Genomic DNA, 19,475 nt, shown 5'->3' on the forward strand with positions numbered 1-19,475 from the left:
ATCATTCCGCAAGTAGTCCGGTCATTTAACGTAACAGACTCATTGTAATTTGAAGTCAGCAAGTAATGGGTTGCTACGCAACACCTGAAACTTAAAAGTTCTATTTGCTTGAAGAACTATTTATTTCTAAACGGGAATCACAAAACGGCAACTAAATCATTAAAAAGAGGTATGTTGGAGGAATGTCTTCTATCATTTTGGCAAGTAACCGTATAATAAGCGGGATAATGTATTGTCCGTCGGTCATTATCCAAAAATAAATCCCTTCATGACGAAACAACACCCCTCCGCTGCGCGTCGGGGTGCTGTTCGCCCCGTCGGGATTTATTTTTGGATAATGACCTCCGGACAATACATTATCCCTTACGTAAGATACAGTGTTGCCAACTCAGCGACTTTGTCGCTATATCTGGCGACTTTCCAGACCCCCTTGGCGACTTTATTAGCAAAAAGCGACTAGCGACAAATCTAGCGACTTTTTTCTGTCATTTAGTGGATTATTGTGTTGACAAAGCACTGAAAAAGCATCTCACATATCCCGTTCTGCAGTTCACGTTACAACCGATCTCACGAGAGCTGAGTACAGCAAGTCTCCTCTCCATTCACACAGCGCATGCGCGGCCAGTCTGACTAGCTAGCAGCAAAATATTCGCGGGCAAAATATTCGAACTTTGTATTCGCCCGCAAATTGTACCTCTCCCATAATGTGCGCATGCGCAGCTTATTTGCATATTATGCAAATTGGTTGATTACGTCATCTAGCGACTTCTGGTGACTTTTGGGAGAGCTAACAGCTACTTTCCTTACAGAAAAGTTGGCAACACTGGTAAGATATGCTATGGGCTGCATTTTGAGTGCCAGCAGGGAGCAGAAATCCTATTTCAAATACATTTCACATGCTTCAGCGCTCAGCGCGACACAAAGATGTTGCCTATAATACAGCATTAAAGTAAAGTGATTGCAACAAAGTAAAAAGATTAGACAGACACATAGCTCAAATAACTTGCATAATTTATTGCTTGTGGCACACGTGTGGCATACAATATGAAGCAAAAGGCACAACTGAAACAAATAACAGCAACAAAACATTCTGCTAAATGAACGAAACTTTGTTCTTGCAGATTGCATTGATACATCCATCAGCTCCAAAAAAGTTTGACTCACAGAATCGTAGTGTCTTTGCAGCCTGTTGTCGCCCTCGCACATCGTCTCAAAGTTCGCACTTCCAACAGGGCTTTTTGCACGATATCAGCCTCCCCAGTACATAACCATTCTCCTCCGTCTGTTTGTTGTGCTCTAAAATGTTCCGCTGATATGCACTATCTAGCTGTGCCATGATGTTGACGTGCCCCAATAGTCCCAATTGCAGGGCGCAATTGATTATGGGGGTTACAGCTTTCGTGTTTCACTGTTCTTTCTGCCAGATGCTTCAGGTCTTTGAATCCATCCGTTGTCCGAACTGAATCTGCATTAGTACCAATTCCAAAAAGAAGGCATGGGAAACAGAACAGTGCTCGTTTTGATGTGCTAGCTGTTAGCCATGTCTTTCTGTCATACCATTCCGTCTTAAAAGTTCGAGTCGCTTTCGGACCAGGCTGCAGCAGGATCAAGTCGTCTGGTCTGTGTGGTCCCAAACGTTTGATTTCTAATTTTTCTTCCAGCGGCAATGTACTAAATTGCACCCTCAACAAATAATCTACTTTATTCATTGTATGAATTAAAAAACACTTCCAAAATAGTCGAAATCTAGAGATAGCTAACTAGCAGAGCCGTTACTGGCATTGATCTGACTGTATGTCACGGGGTACAGGTCTCGCGGTTTTCGCATTATTCCAGTCTAGTTGCCAGGCAGATTTCGTGGGGCACATCTGAAAGTGCCCCACCGCTCAATGTTAACTTTGGCCTGTGTGGTTCACGCTCATTTGTGTTTCCATGGTAACGGTGGGGCAGCGTGGGACGTTGCCCTACCGGAAAGGGAGGGACAACGGAGAGCAGCATTTCACAGAGCAAGCACACAGACAGAAAAACATACAAATCAAATTACTCCAAAACAAGACTATAATGCTTGTGAGTCACATTTATTCACACACATATTCACGCTACTTTGCATGAAAAAATATATATTTATATTGTGCCGCGAAGTACGAATGTATTGAGCTTTCTGAACAACAGCGTCATCTGGATCTGGTGGGGCAATGCCCCACCTGCCCCTAATGTAGAAACGCCACTGCTCTAGATTGTCACTGACTGAGGAGCAAACCGTATCCCCACCCCAAAGAGACTGGACTGGACTCAAAGAAACAGGTTTAAAAAGGTTTTGGTTTTATTAAATAGTTTAAAAAAGAAGAGTCTCTAATGGTGGTGAGAGAGGGCCGGGGGATGGGGTAGTGAGTGTCGTTACGTGTCTCCTCCAGCAGGGGATCCTGGGCTGTGGGGGACTAGTGAGTGGGAGGCCAAAGATAAGGCGTGCTCTGCACCCTCAGATGGACAGGGCACTAATGTCGCCTACACAGGTTACGTACAGTCAGTCACCCGGAACTGTAATAGGAGTCCACACTAAGAACAGTGAAGACACTTCAATGCAAAATCAGTGTACACTTCTCACAGCACACAACGTCCTTCAAACAGTGTAACTAAGGTGTCACTTCAAACAACGAACTTTTAGTCACTTCAAACAGTCACGGCAACAATGGCACTTTACACAGTGGACTCACGTGACCAACTTGACGAACAGTCCAGGCAGTTATCTCCACGATTTAGCTGAGTAGGGCAACAATGTGTGCAAGGAGGCAAAGCAGGGAACAAAGCAGGGAACAAAGTTGGGTTCTTCTCTGCTTTACAGCTGCAGCTAGTTTGCTGACACATGCACAAATCTGCAGAAACTCTGCCTTTCTCCTTTCCCGTTTTTACTGAATGCTCTACGCCAGAGGACACCTAGCCTTGTGGAGACAGGCAAACATCACAATACAACTGGAGACAAACTGTAGATTCTGTTTTAATTTTTTTTATTGCAGTTTCTTTGTACACAAGATATGAATGTCTACACCTGACATTTCCTCAATAAGAGTACAAAGTACAACACATCAAGCGATCAATCAGAGCATATACATTATAAATGGCAGATATACCACAGCCAGTGAGTATGCAGACAACTAAATGATTAAGATTTTACAATATATCTTGTGATTTTCTCAATAGAAGTCATTAGAGTATATGGATTAACATATTTATTGATGAATTAACTCATTATGGAGGGTACTTAAAAGCTATTACCTCATTAAATAAATCTGTATATTTACCCTGAACTTTAAGCTCACTGTAAATCACACTGGTAGAGGTAATAGACAGGGAAATCTGATAAAGATAAAAACTATATCTGTACAAAACGCTACCAGTACAAACCTAAAGCTGGGCCTTATAAACATACGGTCCTTGACATCAAAAGCTGCCCTTGTAAATGAGTTGATAACGGACAACCACATAGAAATACCTTTTCTAACTGAAACCTGGCTAAAACCAGATGAACAACTAAACAACTAAACAGAATTTCAACTGTCTTCCCAGAATAAGATCACCATGAGTACATGTGCAAGCGGTGTGCCAACCCTTAGCATCAATGTTCATTGATGTAATCAGAAAGTATGTTCTTTGCCTTGAGCATCTAGACCGTAATGCAGAATGGAATGCAGAACCTTGGCCCATCCTGGTAATCAGCGACTCAACAGCAAGAGCAAGGTGATGAGGAGGATCAGTGGTGAGGAAGCCATCTTAGGGGAGAGGCTGCACAAAATGCTGTCACACGAGCTGGAACAAACAAACAGCGGCTGATTACTACACACCGGCTAAGCAATGCCTGTCAACCAATCCTCAGTTAGTCTTTACAGTTATTACATTTCTTTTAGGACACAATAAGGATGCATTTGATGGCTAAAGTATTTGTCATCTTTTCTGGTGTTCATGAATAAAGATGAGCTGTACTGGGTGTTGTCTACCTGCCATCCACATCAGGTCCCTCGGTGTCCGCGGTGGTGGTGGTGCTCGTGGTTGTGGTGGTAGGAGTGGTGGTTGTGGTTGTAGGAGTGGTGGTGCTCGTGGTTGTGGTGGTAGGACTGGTGGTTGTGGTGGTAGGAGTGGTGGTTGTTGCCGTGGTAGTCGTTGTGGTAGTGGTAACACTTTAACAAAAAAAGATAAAATTCCAAGGTCATATTCCAAAACAAATACTACATACTCTGTGTACAGTGTTTTTTCTTGACACGTTTACTTCAGTAATCCCACAAATTGGTATGAGCTCTAAGTCTATTTCAGACACACAGCAAATTATATTACAATGCTAAACCCACTCACTCCTCATTATGCAAATATTTTACTTTGAAATGTAAGCACGTAATGAATACTGTTTTGAAGAGTATACCGTGAACAGGGACCATCATCAATACTCTCCTCAGGAGTTGAAGTGAAATTCTGCACAGGAATTGCGGCACAGGGCAGTGAGTTATTTGTAAGCAGAGGGCTCAGATCTGAAATGGAGAGAAAGGCAGGGACATTAAACCACTCAGATCTCTCCTCTCACATGAATAATTAGACTCTCACAATCATGTGACTCATATATCTATAATGTAGAATGCAACTATATAAGCTCACAATCTCCTGCATGCATCAGATAATCTTAGGGGGGGGGGGGACTCCACCTGAACACATTGGTTGGATATTTGGTACATCTACCATCTATGAAAGTCGAAGTTTTACAGAGAGAACAAACCCATAATGCCACCAGGGAAAAAGGGGACTAATCTCAGAGAACATGCAGTATGTAGTTTAGGAACACCCACCTTGCATGGTGAAGAAGAAGATGGCATCGCCTCCTTTCAGGAAGTCTCTTTTCTGAAGGTCCTCCAAGGCCATGAAGTATCCCCATCCATAACCATTTGATGCATAAAAGGTCTCACCACCCACTGTGGTTAGACTTCCCACCTCTCGGGGGTTTCCCCAAGCGAACTTCCCACCTGGATTTAACAACAAAACAAAAACAAAATTACTGTGATTGATGTAATGATGAATAATTATGAACGGATTATTGTCGTTATTTTATTAAGAGTAAACAAACAAGAATCATCTGCTGATATCGACTTGCATGAAGCATTAAAACATTTGACTTTGAAAGTGGGCACCAGCTAGTGTGATAGACAAGTTAATCACAACAGAACAAAAGATGATTTTCTTTACTCATCAGTGCTGTGGCTATAAGCACCTGATATCCGTGCTGGGTCTGTGGTCAAACTCCTCTCCTTGGACATGCGCAGCTGCATCTGTGGATTCTGGTCCAGCATCTGCGCTGTAATCTGCCTCCATGCCAACGGCCACTCGAGTGTGTCGTCATAGTCTCCAGACACCAAGCGCACATATACGCCAAAAAATGTCTTCCGCAATTGTAGAAGGATCTGATACCCATAGCCATCTATGGAGTAGTACCTTGGGCTATAGAGGAAGGTGCCATAATTACTGGTATTCAAAACCTCCTCGAAGTTCGGGATTTGCCATGTGTGATGGGGGCATTCGGTCTCTGACAGGTTAATGTCGTCCACGGAAAAGCCACCGCTGGACGACCCTGCTCCTTTGCGGGCATCAAACTCCACCTGGAAGGTCTTAGTGGTGTTCAGGGGAACATGGTGGAGCTTCCAGTACTCAGCTGGGGAACCTGAGAGAGGAAGTGGAGGTAGGTAGATAAGGAAGCTGATCAATTCTCTATGAAACACGTTATATTTTAAGTAGGGCTGTCAATCGATTACATTTTTTTTACTAATTAATCGCACATTTTGAAATTAATTATTCGCGATTAATCGCGATTAAAAGTTTGTTTTTGTTCTTAAGACTAAATCTTATAAATAAACAAGTAATCACTTCAGACAGCGTGTATTTTAGACACTGTTGTTTAATTGTATTTTTTTTTTAACACAATGGTGCCCCTCGACGGTAAATCGTAAGAATTTCCCCTGAAGCAATTCGAATCACCTCAATCAGCCCACTGTCCTCAACTATGTTGATGGGCCGACAGTCACCGGCAACCCAAATGGAAACCTTTTCACGGAATGGTCTAGTTATTTTCCTAGAGAAGTCATGGAGTGTGGGTTGGCGATCATCTAACCTGGGACTGCTTTCTGTCGGGTGCTTTGCATTAAGGTGATAACTTCAAGACGAGCTGCTTCTGTGATAGCTAAATTCAGCTTGACAAATGCTACATCCAACTTTAGTTTTGTCGATTGTTCCGTCATTTTGGCTCTTAAACAGAGACTTTCCGCCCAACCCTGACCACAGCTCTATCCATCTTCAACTACCGCAGTGGTTCTCAAACTTTTTCTGTCATTCCCCACTTTGAACAAGGGGGGTTATTCAAGCCCCACCTGTCCCTCATCGCTCCCATAAAATGGTAGGCCAAGCCCCCTACTTACGGGCTACATTGCCCGAGGGGACACAGGTTCAAGTCTGGCCTGATGTAATTTCCCAATCCTCTCCCCACCTCTTCTCCGCCTCGCTTCCTGTCATAACTTCATGTCCTATCCAAATAAAGGCATTTTTTTTTTTAAAGTTGCGTTAATTAATAATTAAGTTGACATTACCTGTGATCTGGCCCATGAGTCTGATTGTTCCTTCTGTGTCCTCCTCACTGTCAAACTCTCTCATCCAGATGTTGAGCTGGTCCGTTTCATTCCCACTGTAGTAGTAATAGAACTGAAGGCACTGGACCTGGCATGTTCTACCAGGAGTCATCCTCCTGGTGGTCAGTCTGGCTGAATCCCATTCTTCTCCAGTTATAGTGCTGAAGTGCATGAAGAAGCCATGACCTATTTTTTTAAGATATAAATACAATTGACAGTTTTTGTTATCTTTCATTAAGTGTTAGTCATATAATTTTGCTGCATACATAGAATGAACATTTTTAAATTTTGAATTTTCATTGAATGATATTTTTTTTTCAGAAAATCCTCTTTTTTTCTACCCTGAGAGTCAGTGCCCAGGTAGGTGTGGTCTGAGTGGGGACCTCCATCAGCTCGGCTCACTCTCTGCCATCCAGCTGAACTCCTGGAGCAGACACTCATCTCACACAGGCTCTCATCTTCAAAGCTGCAGTGGTCCAGGAAGGAGACTGACGCATCTGAGTTTTCAAAAAGGTGGAACTTGATATACACAAACTAGTGAGGAAATTAGTTGATTTATTTGTGTCAGACATTGGCACTTACCGCAGTTATAGAGCCTGTTCAGTTCAAGTGCATCTGTTGAGCTCATTTCTATACTGTTGCCGATCACATCTTGAAACTCGGGTTGCTTTGTGATGATGGTGGATCCATTTCCATTACTGAAGGCATCTTCCTCGTAGTGCATTACAGATGTGTAGTCATATGAAGTATTAAGGAGGCTAGAGTATTTCTCACTTACTTTATCAAAATTGCGCTCAAACCCTTGGGGAAATACAAAACACATATATAGAAACAATCCATGTCATATCTCTCATATATTTATTGAAGACTTTCATCTCAGGCCATATGCTACAATCGGCAAATCTGTATATTACGATTTTGAAATTATGCAATTATTATATTATTAGATATATATTATATTCAGCAATTATGCAGCAAGATTGTGAACCTTCTTGGATGTTCTCCCAGATTATTGTGACATGGTCATCTCTGTCATATCTGGACTGCTCGTGAAAGAAGCCCAGGGCATGAAGAAGCTCATGTTCCACAATGGGAACAAATGCGCAGCCAGACCCAATGGAAACAATCTGTCCACCTGAAAAGAGTTTTCCTACATAAGAGAAACACCTGCAAGACACGTTATATTTATTAATTTACTCAAGCTAAATGAAAGAGCATTGTGTGCGGTTAATCCCTTTAACAGGAAAGACCTTACCCTCCTAATTTCTGGATGTGGATGAAGTCATCTTCATTTTGCTGCGGAATAAAGTTGATGCAGGATTTCAGACCAAACTGCTTAAAGGCCCTCAAAATGATCCCTTTGGAATGCACATCTTTGAAAGCAATAGTAAAAAGTACATTCAAGATGAGCTTGTGTTGTGGTTCAGTTGTCATTATTTGAGAAATTGCAGTAAATCATATTGAATGCACTGACAAACCTGCAAAGTTCGAGCCAGTGGATTAATGAATAAATTGTTGTTTGGCTGTGATATCCGTTGTCTGTGTACTCACCAAGAGTGTTTCCCAGCAGATAGGGAACAGAAGTGTTCCATTTGGCTCCCTCTCTCAAAGTAGAGCTTCTCGAGTTACTCTGGAGATGAGTTCAAGAAAGTCCTGTATTATTATTTTATTGTGCATTCCATTGTGTCTGTCCATTTAGAGTGAATGCTGTCTGTGGGGTGCTGACATAAAAGCTGTAAAGCCATCCCCAATGCTATTGTTCACCATCTTGACTCTTCTCACACATATTTTCACACATTGCACTTGTCAGGAGGACTGGGAGGACAGGGGATCACAAATTGAAATGTCAGTTGAAAGGCTGACTTGAACGTGTCTTTTAACCGGCCAGGTCTGAGAGGACTAAATTGTTGATGAATATGTGGGTAGTCAGTTGATGACTGTGTGAGTCAGAAACAAATACAAAGATTATATATGAGGAGAGGGTGGCCATGGAGGGCTTAAACTGGGTTAACTGAAATGCCTTATATAGTATAAGATTAACAGACATTATCACACTGAAAACAATTAAAATATACATTTTCAAAAGACTTACTTCCATTATGTCTCCATAAATTAGATTCAATCCTGAATGACAATTAAAATGAAGAAATATGCTTTTAGTGACTAATTTATCTTCACCTTTTGACATTACATTAATTATCTCTGATTTGGAATCTAGCATATGAGCTTACCTTCGTTTATTTTTGCAATGCTGCGAATTTCATCTTGAAGCTCTTTAGAGAAAAGAAACAACGCATCAATGAATCAATATTGTTGCAATATTAGTGTTGTTAACACCATCAATTTATGACAGTTCTGACTTTTACTCACTCACAAAGAAGATCAATTCTGTACACCCATGACATTTATACTGTACATATGTAAGGGATAATGTATAGTCCGCCAGTCAGTATAGGAAAAGAATTCCCGACGGGACGAATAGGACCCCAACGGGCAGCGGACTATACATTATCCCTTACATATCAGTCCTCGGAACGTTGGGGTAGCCCATTTCATCAATGAAACTTTTTGCAACATTCTGAGGAGCCATTAAATATATGTACATAATGTACCTTTTTCATAATTCTTATCCACAAATTAGATTGAATTTGTAGAATAGAACAGATTAAAAGCAAAGCCACTCACCTATGAGCTCAGGTGCTGGCTGGCATTGAGATTGAACAGGTTAAAGGTTATTTCACTTATGGACACAGACAGAATTCATAAACTATTCGCACTGTAAAATATATGTTAAAGTGAACAACAAAATAATATATAATTTGATTACAGATGTGTGGTACACTTTAGGGAGAATGCTGTGAACTGCAATATCAATATATTTAAATTTCAAAAGGCTCCTACCAGACTGAATGTTCCCAGTGCGTTCAGCACGATCAGAAGAAGCGTTAGCATTCTCCTCAAATATCTCTAAATGTGAATGTGAAAGAATTTGATGTGTCTAAGATGACCAATTCACTTCATACACTCAGAAATCCCTCATTCAATTCTTCAAATATATCCATATGATAGGGCTATGCAGATTAACTATGTATTTATAAAGATCTATACATACGTAGGTGTAGACGGCAGGACAATATGATGGTGTTCTGAAACCCTTACTGCCAGTGCTCCAACCTCGGCTTCACTGCTGTGACTGAGAGAGGGCCCTGGGTCCGGTGCCTATTTATCTGGAGGGAAAGGGGCTGTTATGTCACCACCTAGACCTGTTTTTGGTATCTCTGTATGACATGAGACATGAAGATAAAGTCTTTTCATACAATCAGGTGTCAAAAGGCACATTTTTCATGCCATTGTTACCTTCATGTTCATTGTACAAGTGTGGAACTGCATAAAGGTGCTGAAAATGAGTTATGTTCAATTGTCTGTTTTCCACTTCCGTGACGAAAACTGACATGTTGATGAAGTATGTTAAAATAAAACATTTTGATGTGAAATGTTTTGAAATCCACCACGGTCTCCCAAGTCGTACGGAAATGATACTCCTGAGAATGGAATGGCTGAAGGTGTTATATGAATGTGACAATAGATAGAATAGACACAGTCCTAACAGTGAAAATAACATTGATCCAAAATAGAATAGAGGATTGGTCAAATAAGAATACATTTCATTTATACGGATGATATCCAGTACCTTTTCTTCCCATTGCCTGTGTTCTACATGGGAGCACGTGCTGTCTGTGGGGCTCTGTGCTTAGCCTTGGTTATGTAATATACACATCTCTGTGAACAATGACTCACGTGCACCAGGGATAACTATCTCTTGTCACGAAGACATTCTTATCCTAAACTGTACAGCAATACATGATGAGAGACATCTAACCACCATCTCGTGTCTTCACTCTCATACCCTGACTTGAGAGACGCCCTTGTTTCTGACGGACACTGTAACACCTGTCACATTTAAAACAACACAGAATATGTTTATTATACAGAGTTGGCACCACTTGCTGAAATTAGATGACATTAATGCCAGAGCATCACAGAAATACAAAGAATATGAGAATACATTCCATTAATGAGTTAAAAACAAACAAAAAATGACTCTGGAAAAGGCTGAATGAATATATGCTGTACTAACAATCTGGGCTGCGTTTCCCTGAAGCCTTCTTAACACTACATAATTCGTAAGTTATAACGTAAGTGGTATCTTAATGTTTCAAAGTGTTTCCCACAACGTCCTTTGTTCAGTATACATTCTGCAGGAGATACTTTAGTAAGGTTGGTCTGGACCAACTATACCACCTACCACAGTTTTCAGATGAGACAAACATCTTAGAACCTAAAGACGTTGTGTTGGTGTCTGGTCATTGGGACTGACATATACTTTTACTAATTACATTTTGTGCTTCATTAAATAAACAGAAAAAAGCATCTGTAAAAATTAATTTGCTGCAAATTTTGAATCCCTTGTGAATAGAAATGTATGAGTAACGTCTAGCCTACAGCTGTCCTTATTTGAGAACTTTTTAAATGTTGACTTGCATTGTATTTCTTGTTAATAATAATGATCACCTGCGCTCCACTCTGAGTCGTGATCATTATGCTCTTCTATGAATACTGGTTTAACAGGCCATGTGAAAGTGCCCAGAGCAGCGTACTGTGCCCTAAGACAATAGGTCTCTGGCAGAACAAACGGCTTCAAGGCCTTTGGCTGTAGTTCAAGTATTGGCATATTTTTGTTTGATATTAATAAAGACTGAAGCCCTTAGTGGCACACCCTTATTTCCCCTGTAATCTGGTGAGATATGATAATGAATTATTATCCCTAATTGCATGCACAAATCTGCTGCAACTCTCTGCTGAAAGGTTTCTGCCTTAGGGTAAGACAAAGTCAAGTCAAAGTCAAAGTGTTTATTGTCGCATACACCAAATTGCTTCAGCGCAGCGAAATTCTTAAAACTTGGCCAGCAACATCTACTCAGTAGACGGCATACAGATAACAAAGTAACATAGTAACGTATACCAAAAATAACATTTAACACTATAACACTATAACACATAACATATAACATATAACATATAACACTATAACATATAACATTAACAAGTAACAACAATTTAAAGTACAATAAGGGCTAGCAGCAGTTTAAAGTGTGAAGAAGTGAGGAATATTAAATTAAGTTAAAAATTAAAAATTGTGCAAATATATGTAGGAAGTGTAGTTGTATGAGTGGGGGAGCAGAAAGTAAATGGTGATGGCGACTGTTCAGTGGATCAAAGTTGTTGATTCAGAAGCCTTACAGCCTGGGGGAAAAAGCTGTTTGTAAGTCTGGTAGTCCGTGTTCAGACGCTCCGGTAGCGTCTACCAGACGGCAGCAATGTGAATATTCCATAGCCTGGGTGGCTGTGGTCCTTTACAATGTTCTGTGCTTTTCTCAGGCATCTAGTGTTATAGATGCCTTGCACAGAGGGGAGATGGCTGGTGGTGATACGCTCCGCTGTCTTCACCACCCTCTGCAGAGCAGAGCAGCTACCATACCAGGCAGTGATGCAGCCTGAGAGGATGCTCTCGATGGTGCATCTATAGGAGTTTTTTTTAGGGTTTTAGCAGACATGCCAAACTTATTGAGTCTCCTCAAGAAGTATAGCCGCTTTTGGGCAGTTTTGACTGCCGAGCCTGCTTGCATGGACCAGGTAAGGTCATCCTTGATGTACACACCGAGGAATTTGAAGTTGGAGACTCTCTCCACTGCAGCTCCCTCGATGTGTATGGGGTCGTGACCCCCCCTCTGCAGCTTCCTGAAATCCATGATCATCTCCTTGGTTTTGCAGACGTTGAGAGACAGGTTGTTGTCTTGACACCATGCTACCAAGCCCCTTACCTCATCTCTATAGGCGGTCTCATCGTTGTTAGAGATGAGACCCAGGATGGTAGTGTCGTCTGCAAACTTCAGGATGATGTTAGAACTGTGTGTTGCCACACAGTCCTGCGTGTACAGGGAGTACAGGAGGGGACTGAGTACGCAGCCCTGGGGGGCCCCTGTACTCAGAGTCAGTGAGGAGGAGGTGTGGTTGCCCATTCTCACCACCTGGGGTCTGCTCGTCAGGAAGTCCAGGATCCAGTTGCACAGGGGTGTTTTAAGACCCAGGCTCCTAAGCTTCTGGACGAGCTTGGCAGGCACAATAGTGTTAAATGCTGAGCCCTCCACGAACAGCATCCTCACATATGTGTTGCCCTTTTCTAGGTGGGAGAGGGTGGTGTGCGTTGTTGGCATGGCATCATCTGTTGATCTGTTTGGGCGGTATGCAAACTGAAAGGGGTCCAGGGTGTTCGGAAGGGTAGAGCAGATATGGGTTCTGACCAGCCGCTCGAAGCACTTCATAATGGTGGAGGTCAGTGCTACAGGGCGGTAGTCATTTAAGCAGGTGATGGATGTTTTCTAAGGTATGGGGATGATGGTGGCCTGATTGAAGCAGGTGGGGACTTCAGACAGATGTAGTGAGAGGCTGAATATGGAGGTGAATACCTCCGCAAGCTGGTCGGCGCACCCCCTGAGGACGCGGCTTGGAACTCCATTGGGCCAGGATGACTTCCGAGGGTTCACCCTTTGGAGCTCTCGCCTCACGTCAGCCACGGTCAGGGACAGAGTGCAGTCGTCCCTGGCCAGTCTTGCGGAAGGAAGGGGGTTGGTTGCCTCAAACCTTCCGTAAAAAGTGTTGAGGTCATCAGGTGGAGAGGCGGCAGTCTGATCATCACTGCTATTTCTCCCTTTATAGCCAGTGATGTGTCGCAGGCCACCCCACATGCATCGGGGGTCAGAGCTGAGCTAGGTGGACTCCAGCTTGTCCCTGTATTCTCTTATTCCATCTCTGATGGCCGTCCGTAGGTCACATCTGGACTTCCCCAAAGCCTCCGGGTTACCAGAGTTAAAGGCAGAGGGCCGTGCTCTGAGCTTAGCACGAACGTTTCTCTTCCTTCCGTTTTTACTGAATGCTCTATGCCAGAGGTCACCTGGCCTTGTGGAGCCAGAAACATATCGTAGCTGCGTCGGTTATCGGCAAGTCTGTTAAACAATTGAAATGCTAAGTCTATTAATTAGATTGACATGACATCGCGAACGTAGCCGATTACACACGCATGCCGCTAATATACCCCGTTGCGCTATGTGACGGTCGTGGTGCGACCGCACATGAACTGCACACTTCTGCCCCATGTTTGCGACCACTAGCGCACCCAACAGACATGGTTTGCACACACACGCACACACAAACACTCATACCACTGATTACAATTGGATCCTACCCCAGTGAAACTGCTAATTGCCCAGACTGGCAGGGGGGGACACCCAAAATGGTCTGGGCCACACCAGTTATTTCTTTGATTGATGATTGTGACAAAATACTATGTTTGTGTTTCAGGGTCTGTTTTGTATATAGGTTCATTGTTCTGTCTAGTTCAGGTAGTCTAGTCTTGTCAGGTATGTGTTTTGCTGACCTCTTCCCCATTTAGAGGCTTAGCATGTATTTTTAATAGAGCTTGTTCTGCTGCATGTTGTCCTCTACCCCATTTAGAGGCTGAGCAGGTGATATTCCTGGAGACTGTTGCTTTTTGTCCTCTGCCTATTGAGAGGCTTAGCAGTTCTCCAGAATATTGGATATGGAATAAACCTTTATATTTGAACCCTCGCTCTGTCTCTGAGCTTTTCGGGCCAAACCCACACATGTTGACGGCAACCGAGGCTCGGTCCGTCACACGCTATTACAATACAACTGGAGTGAACTAGGGGGGAGTTTGGTCTGAATGTGGGCGTAGGTATGAGTGTGTTTAATTACTTTGTAAATCTCTACACCAGTGGTTCTCAAACTGCAACTAAATCCAACTCACTTCACAGGCAACAAGTGATATTTGATGAGAGCAGGGGCGGCGCCGGGGGGGGGGGGGGGGGGGGGGGGGGGATAGGGGGTGCTCTAGCTCCCCCTGGATTAGCCATAGCACCCCCAAGAAAATAATGGTTTATTTATTTTTGTTATTTAATTTCATTCTGCGTTATTTATTGTGTGATAATAATATTTAACTCACAAAAGAAAATAATAACAGATTGTAATTGTTTTAGACACAGAGCAATCATTCTGTCATAGCCTATGACCCAACTTTCACGTCGCACGCTTGAATGTTGACGTTACCGGACGGTTGAGGGAGAAAGCGAACTAGTGCGTGGTAGTTTCAAGTGAATGTCAACAATGCATCGGTTTTTGCTACCTAAATGTCCATGTTTGGAAGAACGACTAAGAAACAAGAGTGACGTAGAAGAAGAAGAAATGCCAGGGATATCTGGTGTGGATTTTTAAGGAGAGGAACGTTGTGGTCAAGGAGGTCAACCCTCCACCACTACTGAGGGTGCTAACCATGGTGCTAGCAGCATCAGTGGCATTAGCATGAACGCTCAGGATGGTCCGAGAAGACCAAAACTCCAGAAATATCCACCTTGCATGTTTGGAGTCCAACAAAAGAGTTTTTGTAAAAGCTGGTTGGGACAGTTTGCGTGGTTGGAGTTCAATGCAACTAAAGTATTGTTTGCTGTGTAACATTAATGAAAGCTGTCTGATTTGTTGCATGCATTGATTGCCCTGTGTCGCTGAAGACTCGTTTTGGTTGATTAGCAACAAAGCAGGGTTTTTCCTGCATAGAGAAAATTTGGGCGCGCGCCTAAGCCGTTTTCCCGAGCGCCTACAACAAATCCCGAGCGCCTAAGGCACCAAAAAAAGTCCGCGATAAAAAATAAATAAAAAAAAGCTGTCATTCATGGCGCAATTCAGCTTAATGGTGTTTTGAGCCCTCACCGTCGACTTCAAGGCAGCAGCTTGTCCCACCTCCCACCCCCTGAGCCAATCATTGAAAAGAGGCTGCTCCAAGCTTGCCAGTTTAGAGAATACTTGGTTTGAATTTGAGATTTGAGCAAGCAACTTAATGTAGCTAGCTTTTAGCTGTTTTAAACCAAGGCACTTCAAAAATGTTGTTTACAACCTGCTTACAAATCTGGTTAAAACCACTAGTGAAGGTGTTTTAGAATAATATTAATGCCATATACAATAACTGACTTTATGTTAACACCACTAATTAATGTTAGCTGTCTAATTATTTAGCGCAATGCTAGCATGCATCTACCGTAATTTGATTTTTAACCAAGGTAGCCTATTGTACTGCAAAATATTGATCGCGACCTGTTTACAAATCTGGTTAAAAAAATAAAGGTGACCTGTTATTTATAGATATGAATTATTTCGCTCAGGTGGTGGGATGCGCCTTCATCACGCGTGCAATGCATGTTGGAATATGGTCTCAATAGTATGTTTCAAGTATAGGCTACAGCCGAAACCTCGTTCTGTTTTGATCAATAGTAATCGAGTTGATAAGCGTGTCGTCTTGTCTGAACAATACGCAACTGCGAGGTGCGCGAATGGACAGAGCGGTCAACTGCCAATCACTCAACTTGCGTATGGATCCTGACTTCATCAGTCGGCGGTGATTTTGAGCATAACATTCCATTTTCAGTATTCATGGCTTTCAATGTATTACAATATCTGCTATGTTGAGGACCTACACAGGTGTAGGCTATTATTTGATTTGTTTACCCGTTTGAACGAGTAGGTAGACCGCGGGTCCTCGGGAGAGGCAGACAACCGCATTGGTTTATCAATGAAAGCTCAGCTCGTTCGGAGGAGAGCGATTATATTTGTGTTGCATCTCGAATTAATATTATCATTGATAAACCGGTGCGATTGTAAACTGTCGTTCCGCTGCGAGGGCCAGCCCGACGTGCACGAATACACCTGTACAAATGCAAATGAAATGTCCACTCAAAATGCTGACAAAAGTTTGATTTCCAACGCAGCCTCCATCGGTGGGCCAATAGAAGTTAAACACACTATTAAACATAATTGTGGACAGTTTTAATAATAAAAACAAAAATAATGGTATGTAGGTTTGTATAATAAAAATGAATAGTAATAATAGATAAACTTGATTTTCATAATTTGTGTGTTCCATTTCTGACCACTGGTTAGTTCTAGATTCTATTGATATACATTTCAGTAGTTTGCATATATATGTAAAGAGGTAAACCTTAATAATCTTTGAACCATACATGATAGCACCATGGGGCTTGGACTATTGTCAATCTATTTGAATCTAAAGTGGAAGCAAAATGATTTCCTGAAGCATATCCTCATTATTTATGAAATGGTAAAATGTAAGCTACCAGGTGACATGGTAACACAGACTGCGCGCAAAGCGCGCACATTTTTTTTTTGGAGCATCGAAGACCCATTTTGACCCAGGAAAAACCCTGCAAAGATGCCCTTTTTTGCCGAAGATTTTAACTTTTTCCTCTTTTTTGGATTCTTTTGAAGCCGTCTTAAAAAAATCTGAGACTCTTTAGCCTAAGACAAGCCGTCTGTCTGTGTGCTAGGCAACATAAGGTTCTATGTGATTACTGATGATTGTGAACTGAAATAATATATAGCCTACCTTTTTCACGCATTTCTGACTCTTTGACTGTTTTAGTTAATTCTATCTGCTATTCCAAGATTAATTTCACTCTATCTGACATGGTAGTGGTCACCTGTCGCCCAACTTTAATCCTCACTACCACAAGTGTTTTAAAGTAAGTTAGGTATTTGGGATTGCGGACTCTATAACATGCTGTATGCCTTTTGTCAGTGACCGTCGCAGATGTGCGCGTCTGTCGGAAGAAGCCTAGATAATAATAATACAATCGGTTTGTTAGGCGCTTTTCATGGACCCCAAAGACGCTTCAGAGAGCAAACATGTAAAGTTGTTGTAGTAGAGAACCATGGGACACATGGTGCTATGAAATGAGGATGATAGCCTCTCACTAAAACACCGAGCTCCCCCATAGCACCTGCAGAAAAAAATGTCTGGCGCCACCACTGGATGAGAGTGGTCTGGTGATCACAGACTTGCAAACAAGATCAAGGTCACCACCAGGATTACTGGACAGAAGGACATCTTGGAACAAGCCCTGCAAAACATTTCTTTGCATTTATTGAAAAAAAGCATTGGTAAAATACATTACATCACCTCATTCACAACATTATAAGTAACATCATTGCTATTATGTAACTTCATTCTGGTAGCATGATAACTGTTACGACCCGGCTCGTGAGCCACAACATAAATTGGAGACAGACCACAGAGTATACAAAAATAAGGGTTTATTTCAATAATACAAAGATATACAGGATCAAATAGTAAATGCCAAGCACCAAAAACCCATAGAGTGCACCAGCATCAAATCCATGGTGAGAATGCAAGGCCCCTTTCTGAGGGCGAACAGCATAGCTTTTATCCACACCTCCTCAGGTGCGGCCAATCAAGCAAATTATGCCCATTCACCACCCAAAGGCTGTTGCACTGCCACCGCAAAGCCAGTGGGGGTGCAGAGGGGTGTATCACCTCACCCCTTAAAAGGGTTCCTCTAAGAGCCCTAAAACTGAAGGTAATGCCCCTCTGGTGTGTCATCCAGTCTTCAGCCCTCCACGCCTAGGACAAAGGAGAAAGAGGGAGAGAAAGACAGAAACACAGAGCATATGCCACGGATGCCATTGATTGCATCTCCAAACTACCAAATCACCACGTAAAACAGGCAAGCCTGAGCCACTACAGTCACATAGTCTCTTAAATATTCACATCTTGCTTGTGCACTCACAGAACAAAGCACTCTATAACCAGGCACACAACCACGCCCATAGAACTAAATGCTCTCACCAAGTAGTTCAAGTAGACTTGCCCTACAAACATACATGAATGCCATTACACATGAACATGCACAAGATGTTCAAACACAAAGATGCTACACTTGAACACACAAAACCAGTAACAAGTGACCCACACAAAGTGGAGCACAACAGTCACAAACCAAAAGGATTAGCCACACAGTTACTACAAATCAACCACCAGTAACAACAAATAATCCCCAACCAAACGTGCACTGTTGTCACCACAACGAAAAAGGTCACACACACAGTGGTCTCATACCACAACAAGTTACTGGAGTCTACAAATTTCAATGCAGCACGAACACACACATGTGACCAATCAAGAATTGAAAGCCAAACCCACAATATAATCACAACTAGAGTGGCTCACTACCACACAAACAAAGTGATTGCCTTCACCTGGCTTATAGTGTGATAGTGTGGCTACTTCTGACACCAATCTGGTATCATGGCATCTGTTGTAGCCTTATCATTCATCATCTCCCAATTTGTAGGATGATACAAATCTTGTGTGGACAATTATGGTTATGTATGATGTTAAGATCCTGGAAATAAATTCTAAAAATGAAAATAACTTCTATTAAGAATAGAGGATTGGTAAATGGTGAATATGTTTATTTTGCAGAACAAAGATTCACACGCAGCATTGGCACTTATCTATTGGCACAAGCACATTCTTATCTAACACAACAATACACTGCAAGGGACATCTTACCACCATGTAATACTTCACTTGAAAGATAAAAAAAACAGGATCCACATGCAAGTCGTGGTTTGAAGATTACAAACTAACAAAACTACAGTAATCCCTGAACATACAAAAGTGCAAATACAAAGTGCTAAACTGCAACTAAACTGAGGCACTTCAACAGGAGAGCCTTTTCCAAACTAGCCTCTACACCAGGGGTCGGCAACCTTTTGTATCAAAAGAACCCCCCCCCAAGACGCTGACTCATGAGGATCCACGGCGCACCGCACGGTACCGTAATTGCGCTACTCCATGGAACATAGACATATATACAT

The 19,475-nt window shown here is 42.3% G+C and overlaps 2 protein-coding genes across 2 annotated transcripts; both read right to left on the bottom strand.

The window, feature by feature from the left end:
* Positions 1–2,988: 2,988 nt before the first annotated feature.
* LOC122133285 (integumentary mucin C.1-like) lies at positions 2,989–4,902 on the bottom strand. The gene is made up of 4 exons (XM_042709138.1): positions 4,830–4,902; positions 4,412–4,517; positions 3,993–4,172; positions 2,989–3,804 (listed from the first exon to the last, which is right to left on the bottom strand). Exons 1-4 carry the CDS (start codon positions 4,900–4,902, stop codon positions 3,711–3,713), a joined length of 453 nt encoding a protein of 150 aa, XP_042565072.1. The 3' UTR covers positions 2,989–3,710.
* A 47-nt stretch (positions 4,903–4,949) lies between these two features.
* Positions 4,950–13,459, bottom strand: LOC105899698 (meprin A subunit beta-like). The gene is made up of 8 exons (XM_042709140.1): positions 13,181–13,459; positions 8,205–8,283; positions 7,909–8,026; positions 7,642–7,820; positions 7,236–7,454; positions 6,995–7,150; positions 6,615–6,839; positions 4,950–5,695 (listed from the first exon to the last, which is right to left on the bottom strand). The coding sequence occupies exons 1-8, from the start codon at positions 13,457–13,459 to the stop codon at positions 5,220–5,222; spliced, it is 1,731 nt and encodes a 576-aa protein (XP_042565074.1). The 3' UTR covers positions 4,950–5,219.
* Positions 13,460–19,475: the final 6,016 nt, after the last annotated feature.

This window comes from Clupea harengus, chromosome 11, assembly GCF_900700415.2.
Source record: "Clupea harengus chromosome 11, Ch_v2.0.2, whole genome shotgun sequence".
NCBI classification, from domain to species: Eukaryota; Metazoa; Chordata; class Actinopteri; order Clupeiformes; family Clupeidae; genus Clupea; species Clupea harengus.

What these genes read in the sequence shown, in the direction of transcription:
- LOC105899698 (XM_042709140.1), bottom strand. Translation starts at nt 13,459, where the DNA reads ATGTGGGGTGGCCTGCGACACATCACTGGCTATAAAGGGAGAAATAGC. An exon ending in CCTGGGCACTGACTCTCAGG is followed by an intron (nt 6,840 to 6,994) that starts GTAGAAAAAAAG and finishes TTAAAAAAATAG; the next exon opens with GTCATGGCTTCTTCATGCAC. An exon ending in ACTCATGGGCCAGATCACAG is followed by an intron (nt 5,696 to 6,614) that starts GTAATGTCAACT and finishes TTCCTCTCTCAG; the next exon opens with GTTCCCCAGCTGAGTACTGG.
- LOC122133285 (XM_042709138.1), bottom strand. Translation starts at nt 4,902, where the DNA reads ATGGCCTTGGAGGACCTTCAGAAAAGAGACTTCCTGAAAGGAGGCGAT. An exon ending in GATGATGGTCCCTGTTCACG is followed by an intron (nt 4,173 to 4,411) that starts GTATACTCTTCA and finishes TTTTTGTTAAAG; the next exon opens with TGTTACCACTACCACAACGA. An exon ending in GGACCTGATGTGGATGGCAG is followed by an intron (nt 3,805 to 3,992) that starts GTAGACAACACC and finishes TGTTTGTTCCAG; the next exon opens with CTCGTGTGACAGCATTTTGT.